The sequence below is a fragment of the Solanum dulcamara genome, chromosome 1 (genome assembly GCF_947179165.1).
Source record: "Solanum dulcamara chromosome 1, daSolDulc1.2, whole genome shotgun sequence".
NCBI classification, from domain to species: Eukaryota; Viridiplantae; Streptophyta; class Magnoliopsida; order Solanales; family Solanaceae; genus Solanum; species Solanum dulcamara.
Genome location: NC_077237.1, coordinates 78,341,026 through 78,358,640, shown reverse-complemented (window position 1 = coordinate 78,358,640; position 17,615 = coordinate 78,341,026). Strand labels below are relative to the sequence as shown.

The following is a 17,615-nucleotide window of genomic DNA, read 5'->3' as shown; positions in this document are numbered from 1 at the left end:
ACCCTCAAGAAAGTCAACTTTGCGGAACCATCATTTGTTTCTTTTCTTTTTTAATTTTACCTTGATTTTCAATAAAAAAATTTAAAAGCAGAATACATAAATAATTATTTAAAATCGACATCAAAATTCATTTATGTTAAAATCTAAATGATCAACAACAACAACCCAGTGAAATCCCACATCGTGGGGTCTGGGGAGGATAGAGTGTACGCAGACCTGACTCCTACCAATGTAGGACGGCTGTTTCTGAAAGACCCTCGGCTCAATAAAAGCATAGAAAAAGGTCAGACAAGAATATTAGAGTAAATAAGTAGATGACGAAAACGGTCCAAACAATAGTATAATCAAAGCACAAAAAACAGTAGATATTATTATTAGATAATAACATAAATACCATAAATAACATATATCAGAGTACAAGAAATTATAGTGCGTTAATACGAAATCTAAATGATCATGAGTGACATTCATACCTACCCTTCAATAGGGACGGCTCAACGAATTTTGTGGTCTAAGGCAAAATCATATTAAGAGGCCTTTAAGTTTTTATAAAAATTTTAAACAATAAATTTTCAGACGAAGAATAAGAAATTTCAAAAAAAAAAGAGATTTGGAAGAAGAGCACAAAGAATAAGGTGGTGGATTATCGATGTTGAAGACCGAAACTCAAATTGAAATTTTGATTTGACTATCATCACAAACAAGAAAAAGAAAAAAGCGTACACAACTTAATAGTTGAAGTTTTGAGCATGGATAGTGTCAAAATATATACACCTTCGATCAAATTTTTGATCAGTTTAAATGATAATTGTAGTTCATTCTATTAAGTAACACTCGTTAGTGAATATTTAAATAAATTATAAAAAAAATAATATAATATGTTTAATTAAACATAAAGGAGATTGATGCATGAATGCTTTTGTGTTCATGCAATTTCAGAGAAGATTGAAAAAAGAAATTCATTATACCATCAATATATATAACTTAATTCCTATAAAAAAAATTGAAGGGTGAAAAAAATAAAATTGACTAATAAGAGAAAAAAATTGTCATAATTTATGATCTTATTGATACAAAATAACCTCAAATAAATAATAAAAATTATATTGTAGCAATTTTATTTATATACATTATCTGATACATGATAAATTTAATAATAATAAAAAAATTAAAATAAATTGGGGCCTCCAAATTTTTGGGGGCCTAAGGCAATGGCCTCATTAGCCAAGCCATAGAGCCGCCCATGCCCTTCAACAAGAGAAACAACAAACTCAAGATTTAAATACCGTTTGAATTGGCTTATAAGCTGTTTTCAGCTTTTTTTGAGTGTTTGGCTGGCCAATTTAAAGTCATTTTGTGCTTAAAATAAGTCCCAATAAATAGTTGGGTTTATTTGGATGAACTTATTTTAAGCAGTTTTCAACTTATAAGCTGCTTAAAAATAAGTCAATCCAAACATGCTATTAATCAACGTTAGGCCATTAAGAATTAATAATATCTAAAATTAAATTAATGTTTTCAAAAATAAATGTCAAGATCTAAGTACTGAATAAATAAACAACTCTTCAAGAACTAAAAGTCATCGAAAAACTTCTAACTAAACAAGTTTAAAAGAAATGTCAACAACTAATATAAAATAGATCTTTATCATTCAAATATACTTAGATCTATTAAGTGATTGTAAAATAAAAGGGCAGCCCGGTGCACTAAAGCTCCCGCTATGCGCGGGGTCCGGGGAAGGGCCTGACCACAAGGGTCTATTGTACGCAGCCTTGCCTTGCATTTCTGCCAGAGGCTGTTTCCAAGGCTTGAACCCGTGATTGTAAAATAAAAAATAAATAAACGCACTCTATAATTAAAAACTAAATAATTAAGATTCATATTTAAAAACTATAAGCTCCTAAATTAAATGAGTGAAACTTAACTAACAGTTACAACTGGCACCTAACAAGCTAAACGATTATCTACCTTAAGTGAACCAATTCCTTACTTTTGAAAATCAATATGAGAATATGCATAAAGTAAAACATGTTTACAAATAAACGAACTTACTTAGTCCTATAAGCACCTGGATTATAAAGGGAGCAATAAAATTATAAAAGATAGACTAAAACCTCATGACTATAATCAAAGAGATATTATAGAATTTAAATACAAGATTAAGAAACACGATCCGATATAAAATAAAACAAAAAAATATAGGTCTCATAAGTACTACCATGAACAAATTGTAATTGGCTCAATCATAGCAGAACTTGATACGCTGTCTCGAACTAATATTAGATAAATCTTGTGTTACTATAAGTAGATGCATATGCACAAACAAAGAGGGAGAAAAAGAAATAAATGAGGCAAAATTTTAATTGATTTCGTATTAATATAAAAATTTAAAAAAGAGAAAAAGAAAGATCACGCAATGAATTGTAAAGAGGATTAGATGAAGAGTGTCAAGATTCGGATTTGTCGCGAGTGACACTCACACTAACCTTAGTGGGAGAATCAATACTATATTCAACTAAAGCATACTCTTAACCAAAATATATATTAAAATATGTGGAAACAGTTTAAATATAAATTAAAAGTTGATTTCCTATAAACTTAGTTAATTTATCAAAACAATGAATGTCATTGTTCCAAAACTCAATCTAGCGGTCTAGAATAAGTGGATGCAACCCCAAAAAATGATAAATATAAAATAAAAATCTAACAAGTCTGAGTCCAAAAAGAAAAGACTAAGAGTTAGGATGAATCCACACCAGCCTGAAAGAACCGATTCACTCTTGAATTCGAATGATTAATGAACTCTTAACTGAGGTCTCTCAATAGTCACCTAAATATGACCTGTACTCAACAAAGAAAGAACAAATACAGTATCAATACACAACCACAGTGTACTGGTAGGATCACACGACCATTTTCAGTAGATGAAATATGAACAAGAAACTACAACATAGTAAGACAACAATATATATAATCACATCACAGGTATGCCAACTCTTAAATCATTATACAGGTAAATAAGCTCAATCACAATTCAACAGTCAATAATGGTCCTCTCATGGAACTCATACCCAAACTGTTAGTGTACTGGCGTGGTACCCATTCCAATAGTCAATAAACATAGTACCCGTTCCAAATGTACAGGCTTAGTGCCCTATTCAATTGTACCGGTGAGGTACTCAACCCAAATGTACTGGCATGTACCCGATCCAAAATGAATTCACACATCACAATCACAATCACAATGAATAGGCACACACACTTGTACAATCAAATAATACATTCATTGCATGCAATTTGATAACAAGATGTCATTTCAATTCATGTACTTTCTTTTCCTCTAATCATATATTATGCATGGAATAATAGTGAAGTAGTTAACAGATGCATATAACGCAAATGGAAAAGACAACCATCACCTACCTCGAAACAAACCTTGAAAATTCTAAAGAACTGGAACTTTCCCTTTTTTCAAACTTTAGCTCGTTATTGGTCTAAAACAAACAAAGAATATATGTAATCAATAGACAATGGCATGCACCCTGATTGTATCAAAATCCTGACCCTTGGCCAATTTCATGTCATTTCTCCCAACTGGGCTTTTTCCATCATTAATTTCAAGTCAGAATATTCCACGAAAGAACCCCCATATATTAGAAGGTCTAAAAATCAAATATCAAGTTAGATGAATGAATAACTTACTTTTACCGAAGAATTTGATGAAAACTGAAGAGAAACAACCTTAAGTCTCCCTTTGCTCTTAAAAATTAAGTTGCAGCAAATAATTACGTTTTTGAGACTTTTAAATTGATAAATCAGCTTATGGACAGTTATAGCGGTCCCAGCCTGCTATAGCACCCCCCTCTATAGCGGAATAAATTCCGCCACAGCGGCTTGCACGGAGACAGAAGCTCAAAATTCGTTTCTCCAATCCTTATTTTGCAACACATCTCAAACTTTGACGTTCCAAAATAACCCAACAAATTCGTTACAAAAATATACTTTTCAAAAAAATAAAACTATGTAACTAAACAAGCATAACTACTATATATGTATAACATAGCAATATTTTCAAAAAAATTATATAACATGGCTATAGTTAGGATTTTATAGTAAATGCCCCATTTCTCTCTTCCTCTCTCATTCGCCATTCTTCTTTCTCTCTCCCTCTCTTGCTTTCCTCGCTCGTCTTATGTTCTTTTCATGCCTTTTTTTTCTCTTTGTAATGATCCATTTTTGTAGTATTAGATAAGCCAATGGAGAAGAAATTTGGGTCAGAAAACTTTTGAATAGTAACATAGAAGTTTCGAGACTAGGCCAGACTTAGACGAAATGTGAGTCAAGTGAGGTCTAGGGCAATCCAGTAATGGATTGGGGTTGATTTCTAAGTTTTGATTATTTGAGCTAGTAGCTAAGACATTAAGAAATCCCTAAGGCCTTACGAAAGTGAATTCGGCTAAGTAGAACTCCCGAAATCGTTAAATAAGTGAGACTCAATATAGATAAGATGTTGATAGTGTCAATTTATCGAGAACATGATTTTAAATAGAGGAGTATGAAAGTCACGGGTAAGGGTGGTAGTTAAAAGTTGTACCATTACTAGCTTATTCATTTATTTAGTCTGGTAATAGTGTAGAGCATCGTGTAGATTGTAGTATTAATCTGGTCTTTATCTTTTGATATTTACTAGAGGAAATACATCATTTCACTCCTGAACTTAGCACGAAAATTCACTTTAGCAATTAATTTAAGTTGTATTTATATACCCGTAACAACTTTCATTTTAATTATTTTTCACCCTGAAAAAATTAAATCACTCTCACAATGTAAGCATTCAAGCCCATTCCGTGAGACAGAACTTCGATCACTCTTGTATTACTGTTACGATCCAAAATGGGTCATGAGTGACACCCACACTTAACCTTCTTGGTGGGAGAACAAACGGTACAAACTCCAACTTATAAAATATGACAATAATGCTGAAGTTCAATTTATGAGAATAAGAAATAATAAAACTATTAAAATCTATTACATACGTTTTTCCAAAATCTGAAAGTCATCACTTCAAGAAAATCTAATTCTAAAATACTAAGTCTGCAAATATCAAACACCAGAATAAATAAATAACTTAATGTATTCGAAAACTAAGGACATCATGCCATTCTCAAGAGAATCCAACACGAGCTAGATTGAATAGCTCACCTTGAAACCTGATGTGCTGGACACTTACTAGAGCTGAGATTGAGTCGAAGTCGATGGAACACTCCATGCACTCCACAAAATAAAACAAAGAAAAATACAAGTAGGGGTCATTACAGGACAACATGTACTGAGTAGGTATCATCGGCCGACTCAAAATAGAAATCAATATGCATTAAGAAATAGCGGGAAATCAACCATAGCACTTAACATGTGCAACCAACAAGATCAAGATCAAGTAACAACACAATAAACCATTACATAATCAGTCAACAATATCAAAAGTATACATGAAGACCCAGGCCTCCTGTAACACCCCTCAAAAAATTTCCCTAAGATTCGGATCCTTCTTATATACGGGTAGGGTCGAACCCGAGTATTGAGGAGCGTATGCATGAGCTAGGATGAGTCCCCGAGAAATTTAAGGATGTTGGAGGTGATGTAGGGTCACAAGGGGCCCCTAGGACCAAATTAAATCCAAGAGATTCGTCATGGCTAAGTCTTGGGATGAGTTCGTATAAGGGGTCGACTTTTAACGACCCTATCTTTTGAAAGACGACAATCTGGGTGGCCCACGACCTATCAAATTAAAGGTCGTCGAGTTTTCTTTTCAATGCCACCAAGAATGTAAATCTTAAAGTTCGGAGTCGAAAGATATGATGATCCTAAGACGAACTAGCATGGCAGGAATTTCATTTTTGGGCATGGGTTGCAATTGCTGGGGAAATAGCCTTGGCGCTGTAAGGGCGCGACGCGCCACTATCGCGCCAGAAACATGCCTTAGTAGTTTGGTCCTTGGCGCGATGCGCCACTAAAAGTTGTGCAGGGTTTTTCAAGCCTAATTTCCAGAACCTAGGAACAATGGCCTTGGCGCTGTAAGGGTGCGACGCGCCACTATCGCGCCAGAAACATGCCTCAGTAGTTTGGTCTCTGGCGCGGCGCGCCACTACGAGGTGTGCAGGTTTTAGGCGTAATCGGCCTGGCGCTGCAATGGCGCGATGAGCCACTATCGCGCTAGGAGCATTTTTGCCTATTTTTCAGAACTTTTGAGAAGGGGCAATTTGGGAATTGTCCCAAATTATATATGTATCATCTGGGAATTATCCCAAATTATATATGTATCATCCTTGAGCATTTGGGAACATAATTTTCAGCCTCTCTCTCTCTCTAGAAAAGCCCTAGAAAGATCCTCTCTCTTCCTCTTCTTCTTCTCCAAGCCCTTCTTTAACAAAGAATTGTTTCAAGAGCTTCAAGATTCGAGTTCTCCATTGAAGACCCAACCACAAGGTTTTCTTCAAAGTCTTCACTAAGGTATGTAAGGCTATCTAAAACATGGGTTGAGTCCACCCATGTGCCCTATACCTTCTTTGAGGATAAATGCCCATAGAAATGGAGTTTCTTGCTAGGGTTGTGTTCAAATGAGTTTTGTTGTCTATTAGAGTGATTCTTGCTATGTTGATGAGGTTTAGTCAAGAACTTCCAAAAAGAGTCTTTATGTGAGTATGAGTTGATGAAGATGAGTTGTTAAATATGTTTTATTGATTTTCTTAACTATGTGGATTATGATAAAGGATGCTATCTTCTTTAAAATGATGCTTATCTTGAATTGTTGATTTAAAGCCTTGGAGTTGTGATGAGTTTCAAAGATTGATTAAATGGATAGAGGAAATGATTGGTTATGTTCACATGTTGCTATAAATGTGCCTTTAAATTTCTCTTGAAAGATATGATTTAGGGATGATTGATTGTGCTAGAGTGGATGAGTTGACAAGGTTTAAATGAGACTTGTCGATATGATTTGATTGAGTCGATCGGATGGAGTTTTATGAGCATTGAGTCTTGGGAGGAGTATCGAGCACCGAATTGGGTAAGAGTAAAGTCCATACTCGAACCCAATAACTACGTCGCCAAACGTAGGAGGGGATTGAACCGTTAAAGTCGGATGTTTCCCCAAAATATTTGTCCTGACAATATAGGACTTGGTTGGATTGGATCCATGACTGGTTGACTCGTTCATGCCCTGGAAAAGCATGAACGGACGCGACAACAACGTCGGCTTGTTGTACTGTCACTGGCTCATAAGTGATGGTTGTCAGATAAGAGAAACTCCACATAAGTCTTGATAGTACTCTGAGTCGGATTGAGTTGAATGATATGTGATTGGTCCCGTCTAAACCGTATTCTTGTTTAGACCTAGGACACTTGATTGAGTTGTTATTTCTCTTGAGCTGAGTTCCGAATAGGTTTGATATTTCCTTTATGTCATTTCATTCGGCCATTTTACATACCAGTACATTCCACGTACTGACGCCATTTGGCCTGCATCATTTCATGATGCAGAGACAGGTACTAGAGATAATCAACCGGCGCTCCGTTGAAGATCCACACCCACTCCCAGCTAGCGGTGAGTCCTCCTAGTTCCGGAGGATATTAAGCCCTTTTTGTATAGTTTTGATGTCATTTACTTTGTCTTGATTGTTGGTAGCCATGGGTTTGTCATGGGCACCTTCTAGGTTGTAGATAGAGGCTTCATAGACCGGAGTGTAGAAATGTTGAATTGTTCTTTTGAGTAGCCCTTTTTAAAATTTCTTGTCGAGTTGATGATTGTTTGGCCTTTGGCCCTAATTTATGAGCAGTATATTATTAATTGAGTTTTCCGCTAAGAGAATGTGATTGAATGAATGTGTGACTGGACCAGGTGGTTCGTTCGGAGGTCGGAAATGGCCTTCGAGTGCCGGCCACGCCTAGGGTACCCTCCCGGGGCGTGACACCTCCACACCACGGTCTTTTGGAAAATGAGTTATTTGAGATTGAGTAGTATTAAGTCATTTTAATATATTTTCTTTTAATATTATCGTATCGGAATGTGACACCCGATCCAATAATATCGTGTCGGAACATGACACCCGATCCAAATATACTGTGTTGGAATGTGACACCTGATTCAAATATACTGTGTCGGAACATGACACCTAATCTAAATATAATTAATTTATCATTATTTATTATCACATTCCACTTCGTTAACAATATTTCATCAAGCCTTCTTTATTTAAGACATCACTTTTAATAGGATAAGTTCAAGATTATGAATTTCACGATCTTGGGATTGCAGACCAATCACAATAATATATCAACCATTCAAACCACAACAATCAAATGCATAGTAAACTTCGCACACTACTCAATGACTATCAATTGCTATTAAAAGTCTATCTATGATATAGAATAAACCATAACCTACCTCAACCGAAGAATCGAAGTCAAGCAAGCTAATCCACCAATGTCTTTCCTTTCTTCGATGCCTCGGAACGTCTCCAATCTATCAAATATATATTCATAAGCAAACGAGTTCATAGACACCCATATCACTATATATCGTCTAGATTCAATAACCCATCCCAATCTATAATAAGATTCCTAAATTTTGATGTCAACTAATACCTCAAGTCTCATATTCCTAAATCTTAAGCAAATGTTAAGTCTCAATTTCCTCCAAATATCATAAAATTAATGGTATTAATATAATACAATACACCTAATATTTAATTACCTATCTCAATATATCAAAACATAAATTATAATGTGATAATTAAATAAAAATATTTAAAGGCGAGACCACTGCTAGAAAACAGTGATGACATACTATTGAACATATACAGAACCACCGTTTCTTTCCTACGTTTTCTATTTCATATTCACCCCACATATGCTCATGATGATCTCCAATGATTAGGTGTAATCATGATCTCATTATTGGCCATAAACCCATAGTATTATATTTCTACTTTTCCTACTATTTTTTCCAACTACTGCCAAACAAATTTAACAATATACTTTCACTATCTAACAAATAAATTGAATCAAGTAATATGTTAATATACACATTGCCTATCCTAGAAAATAATATGCAGAACGAGACTTGATGTTTAACCCTTACCTGAAGCAGTTTCGGTTACTCTTCACCAGCGTTGCAGGTAAGTTTTCTGTATCCTCCCTTTCTCTTTTCTTTTTATCTTATAAAATAATTATGTACTAAAATTAATAAATTTTATCCTTTTATTTTAATAATTATGGAACAAGTGGTATAAGAAATTCAACTAAATTATCACTTTAGTCCACCAATTAAATTAATTATCTAAATTTACCCTTCAACTAAATAACCATAATTATCAAATAATCCAAAACACCCATTAAAAATTTACGAGATAAGTCTTTTATGAAATAAAAAGCTCTAGTATTCAAAACGACATAATGGATTGTTACAATTACATTTGCTCTATGTCATTGGCTCATTGCCATGTCAAAAATTACCAACCCTTCATTTTTTATTTTTCTTTTATTAGTTTTTCTCTCTTTTTCTCCTTCTCTTTCTCTTTCTTATTCTTCTCCCTTTTCTTTTTGGCCCTTTTTTCTCCTCTTGCTTACCACAACAACCACAATCGCCGCCAACGACAATCATAAAAGAATCAATATTATTATCCGTTCAAATTAGATGAATTGCCCTCAAAAAAATTATCACCATCATCTTTAATCCACACTCACCACCACCACCATTATCTCCCTCCAAATTTCATCTAATTCTTTCACAAATTAATTTTATTTATACTCAAATTCGTTCAAATTGAATGTTTTGATTGTTATTATTAGCCATTATTAATTTGGAAGAATTGTCCTTCAAAAGAAAATCATCACCATCATCTTTAACAAACACCCACTATTACGATCCAATTTCGAAAACTAAGTTTCAAAACCTTTTCATAACTTGGCGAAAAAAAATTCTTAAATCATTAAAAATTATTTTATTAGAAAAATAGAAATTTAGAGTCGCCACTTAATTTTAGAAAAATTAAGAAACCATTTTTAAAAAAATTGAAAAGAAGCCACATTCGGGTAAGGATTCAAACAATCCTCTAAAGAAGGTTTTATGCACCTTAAAGGATCCGCTGACATGCAAATGACCGATGGATTAAAAAGTTTGACTGTTTTTAAAGAAAATTAAAATTACTTGTAAAAATATTTATTAGAAATGACTAAACGATTTTATCAACAGTCAAGTACTTGAACTAAACGATTAGTTCAAAGACATAAACAGAGATTAAAAAAAACTTAATTCAATAATTATGAAAGGATATAGGTGATTTTTAAGTCATTCTTACAAAGTCCTTAGAAAAACTAAATTAATTTTTTAGAAAAAACTTACTGAATATATAAATAACATGAGTAAATAAGATAGTGAAATAACCATTGAAAACCCAAAACGTTGAGGATTCATCTAAGCTAACAAAAAATGGATGTTAGAGTTGACAACAAATATCATGAACTAATAATATAAGAAAATAATTAAATGCAAATGAAATTGGGCAGTCTCAAGTCTACTTCTGCTCTAATTGAACTCCTATATGTATGTGTATATATATATATATCAACAGGTCCACCTTTTTGTGTACTTCACTTGCTTAATTTTATTTTTTTGCCACGTCGACATTTGGGGTGGAGAATAATTAAAAGATAAGTTGTTAAGGGGGTATATAAATACAACTTAAGTTTAGTCGATAAATTTGAATTTTCGTGCCAAATTCAGGAGTGAAATGATTTATTTCTCTATTTAATATCATATGTGGTCCTTTGTTTAGGTGATCATATTTTGTTGGTGGTGTTATGGTTCCTTGCATACATGCATCGCACTGTTTTGCTATTGGCTGTCATATTTCTCCCAATTATCTTTTTTTTGTTGTGATTTGCTTGAGCTGAGGGTCTTTCGGATGCAACCTCTCTACCACATAGAGGTAGTGATAAGGACTACGTAAATTTTACCTTTCTTACACCTCTCTTTGTAGGATTTCACTGAATATGTTATTGTTGTAGATGGCTTACACCTCCCTGGACTTGTGCCGAAAAGTCAAGTACACACTTAAACTATTATGACGGCCTATTATACAGTCAAGTACACACTTAAACTATTATGACGGCCTATTATACACCTTTGATACTTAAGAGTGAATTTATTTATTCCCTAAAATTGATGTGAAAAAAGTAAAATAAATAAAAGCGTGTTAATTAAAAATTAAAGTTAAAAAGATAATCAAAATCCTTCTTCCATTCCTACGCCCCACGTCTCTTATTCTTCACACCTACCCATTATTCTCTTCTTTTTCATTCTTTCTTTTTATCACAATTCTCTTCTTAATTTCTTCATAAATTTTATTTTTATTCTTACTCCACTGTTGATACAAAAATCAACATTTAAAATCTTCACCTTCTTCATTACATATCGCTCAACTTTGTCAAAATGTAATCGAGAAGAAAGCTACAAAATCACCATTAATTTTTCTATACTAAATGAAACATCAATGAAGAAGAACCGCCGCATTCCTAATAATTTAACTATTACTATCAGAAATCATAACATTATCATCTGATTTATCACCTTTATCATATCCGATTTCTCTCTTCCTTCACTTTAAAAAAGGTTCTCTACATTAATTGAAGAAATTAATGTTAATGACAACTTTATTGGTAGATGATAAAGCTGGTTGTTGGATTTAAAAAATAATATATAGTGATAAATTTGTTGGTGGTGGGTGATGGCTGGTAAAGAAGAGGGAATGAAAGATGATGAAGAAGAAGAAATCGATATCGATAATGATGATGGTGATATTTGGTGGTTGCTGACGAAGAAGAATTGAATGTGATTTGATAATTGATGGTAAAAGTGGCCGGACATGATTTTTTTGATATGATAAGAAATTGAATGGATGACGTTTAGTGATTAAAAAATATAATTATTAGAGAATAATAATAGTTAATTAGGAGATTAATTAGTATAAAATATAATTAACAAAAAAATTAATAAATAAAGAAAAGAAAAGAGACATAAAAATATTATAATTTGTGACATGATGTTTACGTAATGCTGATGTGACTATAAATGACAAATACCACATATTACAAAAATGATGTTAAATAGTAAAAATATATAGTAAATTTAAATGTATATTCAATTTTTCAAAATAAATTTAAAGAAATAAAATGATGTCATATAAATGGTTAGGATTAAGCTCCAATTCCCCTTACTTTGATCAACGTCAAATTTTTCATATTATTCCGCATCTCTTTTTCCACTTTTCAACCAACAGAATCTGATCCACAACTTTTTCCGGCGATTCTCCACCCCATACGCCCAGCTAAAACGCACATTTCCCGGAAAAAAAATGTGGCGTAGATCAGCTTCTTTCATTATGGACAAAAACCAAAACGACGTCGTAACAAACCCCGAAAGCCACCATCTTTCTCCTCTTTCAGCCGCCGCCGCTGCTTCAGCATCCATGGCCGAAACCCTACAACACCAGCAACAACAACCTAACCCTAATCCTGACATTTCGGCATACTATCAAACTAGAGCGGCTCATCATGGGGTTGTCACCAGCGACTGGCTTGCTCAAGCTCAGGCTGCCGTCGACAACCCATCCGAAGACGCTGTATCCACGAACTATTCTTCTAGTTCGGGTGATTTGGGTAAGAAATTTAGTGTGATTGATGAGTTCAATAATTGGCGTAAACAACCTGATTTGGCTGAGGCTGTTGCTGCCATTAGGGCTTTGGCTTCGGTTATTCGGTCGAGTGAAGCAACTACCATGATGGAACTTGAAATTGAGCTCAAGAAGGCTTCTGATTCTCTTAAGGTTACTTTTCTTATCCCTGTTCTTATTGAAATTAATCGAATTCTCGTTTCTGTTGCAAAGTCGCAATACTATTATGCATATTGTTTTTCTTCTCTTTCTTTATCGTTCTCCGAATAAAGCTCTATTTTTTTGTTCTTCTTAATTCCTTAAAATTAGAATATCCCCTATTCATTCAAATTTGGAACTTTAAATTGTTCAATTGGTGGAAGTGGTAATCCTACTGTCAAAAGTCAAGGTATTGCACCCTTTTAATAAAGAAGTGACTAAAAGAGTGGTCATAGAAGAAGAAAAATGGAGGAATGGAATTGGAGAAGTGAATGGGATGTAATGGCAAAGTGAAGCATACTTTGAGGCCTTAGGAGAAGAAGTTGAAGTCAAATATGAGAAAATCTATAGTGTGGAGCCAATCTGCTTATTTCATTGACCAATTTACCATGAATGCTGGTGGCCTTATTCCTTGGGGCAGCAACAGTGGTAAGTGGACTGCTGCCACTAATAATGACACTGAAGGGGCTTTGGACAGTGGCGGAGAAGATCTCTTGGTGATTTTAGGCGATGACGACTATGGTGGTGATGAAGAGTCTGGGAGCTTTACACTCTAAATAATTTGATATTTACTTCTCTAATGGCATTGTTAGCCCTGTTGTCCATTCATATTAATGCAGCACTCATGTTATTGTAGTCTGAAAATGTTTAGCTAGGAAAAAGGAAAAGAAAATTGTCCTTTCCTTTGTTTTTCACTAGTAGTTAGAAAGTGTTGTTCTTGTGTTTCCTGAGTTTTTTTAGAGTACTTTTCTGTGGTGTCAGAATTGTCGCCCTGAGTCTTTTAATCAAGTGTTAACGTTATATTTACTTTTAGACATCAAAAAGAAAAGTTGGTTCTTTTTAGTTTTCGGCCCAGTTTTACCTGGCAGCCTGTTACCTGCCAAGGGTGGAATTGATGAGCTCACACTGAGTGTTGTTGTTGGAGTGCAAACCTGGGAATCCAATGCACACATTGTTACTCCTACACCTTAACTACTTAGCCTCCCCTTGGAGACAACTTTTAAGTTGTATTTGAGCGGTGTAATTGGTACATGTTTTAATAAGGTTAGGTAATGTTTCTTAGACAAAGTACTCTTTTGTATTTTTCTGTCCTTCTAAGGTATTGTTGTGAACCGAGTTGGATCTGAAAGGGCCTATGGGCTAGAATTGGTGGAGACTAATTTAATTGGGATTATTGGGCCGAGTAAAATGTTGAAGTGTTTTATTTGAGATCCAGGTCCAATTAGCATTTGGTTAAAAGGGCGAATGAGTTGGAAAGAAGGGTTTATGCATATTGAAGAAAATGTTTGTTCCTCTCTTCTTCTTTTAGAGTCTAAACTTCTCATCCCCATTTTTATCTCTATCCTTAGTTACTTATCATTTCAGTATTTTCCGTTGTAATTCAATAGTTTAAGTGTTGCTGTGATAATTTGGTTGTCAAGGATTATATAATACTTCAGTATTTGTGTTGAGAATTCGGGTTCGTTACATGTATTTAATTGTTAACTGCTGATGTGCTAAAGAATTAAAGTAGGCTTTTTTTCTTCTTTAGTTAATATGTCCCTAATTCAATCCAATGTGGAATTTTGAGTTATTCTTGAGTGGTGAAAGTTGTAAACTGCGTTCAAGGAGTTTGCCTCCATAACACCCAGTGCTGCTATGTTTTCTTCAAACAGGGGAGATTTGGAAAATTCTTGAAAGACATGGATCTGTTTTACTAATCTGATGTTTTGAGTCACTTAAGCAAAGATAAAATAGAATGTGGATGTCAAGGGAATAATTTTTTGATAAATCCTTTTTATTTGTTTATCCTTAAAAGTATATTTGAAGGTCACTGTTGTTTTTGTTGAAAGAACTAAGTATCAATGAGCCAGATCATCAGATTTAGTCTTGCCATCAGAGGATTATAATTTGATTTGATTTGGTTAGAGATGATTGTTACTATGATCGAAAGGGAAGCCTGTCTTTTGGGTTTGAAGGGAGAACTAGTGGTGGTTTACGAAACTTGATATCAATGGACTGATACGACAGCATAGATGCAGATATGGCGCTGTAGTGATTAACCAATTTCCCCCTTGATGGAGGGTGACGTGTGTCTAATGTCATTAGAGCTTTATTATTCAACTTTTTAAACGCCTGCTGTCGTTGGACCCTTGTATTTTGATGTGTAAAAGTAGATTTCTGGAGCAGTATACATCTACCTTATGATAGTCAAGTCAAATTTGATTGCCAGCATAATGAGAGACTTGAGAAATTTATGCTTTTTCATTATTTATGTTTGTATTGCAGTCATGGGATAAAACCTCCATCTCTTTGACAGCTGGTTGTGATTTGTTCATGCGCTATGTAACAAGAACTTCAGCATTGGAATATGAAGACTTTAATTCAGCCAAGTCTCGCCTTCTTGAACGTGCAGAGAAGTTTGGGGAAATATCTTATAAGGTACACCATGCAACTGCCTAAAAGGAAAAATATTAAGCATTTTAATCAAACTAACATAATGTTTCCAAAAAAAAATTTATGCAGGCTCGGAAGATAATTGCAATGCTCAGCCAAGAATTTATTTTTGATGGCTGCACCATTTTAGTACATGGCTTCTCCAGAGTGGTGTTTGAGGTTCTGAAAACAGCAGCTCAGAATAGGAAGAATTTTCGAGTTCTTTGCACTGGTTTGTGTAGAAATATTACATTTCTAGTTCAAATAAACTATTGCTAGAGTTAGATAGTTCTATATGCTATCAATCATTAAGTGACTGTTGTTTTCTCCTTTCTCAGCATGTATGTTCATATTTGTTGGGTAAGCCAGAAGTGAATGGGAAAAGTATCTTTCATCAATTTACTGGCTTAATAAGAGAACTTTTGCTTGTTGGTAAACCAGATAAAAGTCAATAATGTTTAGGACAGTTAAATACAAATAAATAAGGGAGAGGAACTTTTTTTGCTTTTGCTCTTTTATTTGTTTTGGTTATGGAGATCTACATGGAATTTTAGGAGTCAACTTTTCTGTAGTCCCCTGTCAAAAAAGAATGTTCTTTCTCTTTCTCCCAGTTCCTCTCAACTACTGATTGGTGAAAAGTTTTTTGAGTTTCCTTTGATTATGCAATGCTTGTTGATTTTTATGTGTTCCTAATAATGATGAAAGATGACCTTGCATATGCTTTCATCTAGACCTGTTTGAGAAGATGGGCTATTGTTTAATGGTGTCGCATGATAATTTGGATTCCATAATCTAAAATGCAGAAGGGCGGCCAGACAGGAGTGGGTTACGATTGTCTAACGAGCTAGCCAAGCTTGATGTTCCTGTGAAACTCTTAATAGATTCTGCTGTGGCATATAGCATGGATGAAGTTGACATGGTTTTTGTTGGGGCAGACGGTGTGGTTGAAAGTGGAGGTGTTATCAACATGATGGGAACCTACCAAATTGCTTTGGTAGCTAAGAGCATGAATAAACCAGTCTATGTAGCTGCTGAAAGCTACAAGGTAGGTTGAAAGCATGTTATCTGTTACATTAAGGATTCAAAGCACATATATTAAGGAGGGCCATTTTAACTAGATGAACATACTGAATGCTGTTTGCTGCCTAACAAGTTGTACTTTCTTGCAGTTTGCTCGTCTCTATCCACTAAACCAAAAAGATATGGTTCCAGCTTTACGTCCAATTGATTTTGGGGTGCCAATTCCGTCCAAGGTGGAGGTTGAAACATCTGCTCGTGATTATACACCACCCCAGTATCTTACACTACTATTCACGGATTTGGGCGTTCTAACACCATCCGTAGTAAGTGATGAGCTTATACAGCTATACTTATAGCCCCCAATGAAGTCTGGTTCTGTTGTAGGTATCCCAACTACTACATGTAGAGAGGAAATTTTGTTTTCGTTCTCCCATTTCTTCTATGACATGGGAGAATATATACCCAAATATTACATTCTGTTTTCAAGTTTGCTCGTCTTTTTGGGTATGAATCAAAAAAAGAATCATCAGACTATTCAGAGCAACTTCATTTTTTCTCTCCCCAAATTTGATGAGAAATGAGTTGATTTTCCTAAATTTAAAATATTCAAATTGAAGCATAGTTTACGTAAACACAAGGATATCATTAGATTCTACAGAAAATATTGGTGCTCGTCTATAATGGCAATGCTGTCTGGAGGGATTGCTACTTAGATACATATGGTATTTGATCTTTTAGCCCTTTAGTTTTTACGTGTTCTTTTTTTTTGCAACTCTTCTTGTTCATCAAGAACACCATATTCTTGAAATTCTTGTTTAGGGGTGGAAATTTGATGTTAATGATTGGTTGTTATTTAAATTGTTTGAGTATTGATTATTTGTGCTTAAATTTCTAGTTCTAAGTGGGAAATCACACGTTGGCAAAAATACTTTTAGCTAAAACACGAAACAACTCGAACACATGATAATAGATTTGAAGCTTTGACGGATGGAAGCTAAGGCAAAACGTGCAAAAAATCTTAGAATTTCAATTACAGTTCAAGCTCAAAGAAGAAATACCTCAAGTTTTTGACTGTGGTAGCTCAAATTAGCAATTTCATCATGGAGTTTGAAGTGGTTTAGTCTAAGCTTCAAAAAGTTTTATGGAGTTTGAAGTGGTTTAGTCTAAGCTTCAAAAAGTTTTATGGAGTTTGAAGTGGTCAAGATATTTTTATATATGGTGCAAACTCGATGAGTGTTTTTCATGGAGTAT

General features: G+C 34.3%; 1 protein-coding gene across 1 annotated transcript; it reads left to right on the top strand.

Moving 5' to 3' along the window:
* The first annotated feature begins 12,264 nt into the window (after positions 1-12,264).
* On the top strand, positions 12,265-16,908 carry LOC129871640 (uncharacterized). The gene is made up of 5 exons (XM_055946630.1): positions 12,265-12,884; positions 15,198-15,350; positions 15,435-15,576; positions 16,148-16,389; positions 16,514-16,908. The coding sequence occupies exons 1-5, from the start codon at positions 12,414-12,416 to the stop codon at positions 16,718-16,720; spliced, it is 1,215 nt and encodes a 404-aa protein (XP_055802605.1). The 5' UTR covers positions 12,265-12,413; the 3' UTR covers positions 16,721-16,908.
* Positions 16,909-17,615: the final 707 nt, after the last annotated feature.

Excerpts from the sequence above, each read along its gene's own strand:
- LOC129871640 (XM_055946630.1), top strand. The coding sequence starts at position 12,414 with ATGTGGCGTAGATCAGCTTCTTTCATTATGGACAAAAACCAAAACGAC. Across the intron at positions 12,885-15,197 it reads AGGCTTCTGATTCTCTTAAG|TCATGGGATAAAACCTCCAT; the intron begins GTTACTTTTCTT and ends TTTGTATTGCAG. Across the intron at positions 16,390-16,513 it reads TAGCTGCTGAAAGCTACAAG|TTTGCTCGTCTCTATCCACT; the intron begins GTAGGTTGAAAG and ends ACTTTCTTGCAG.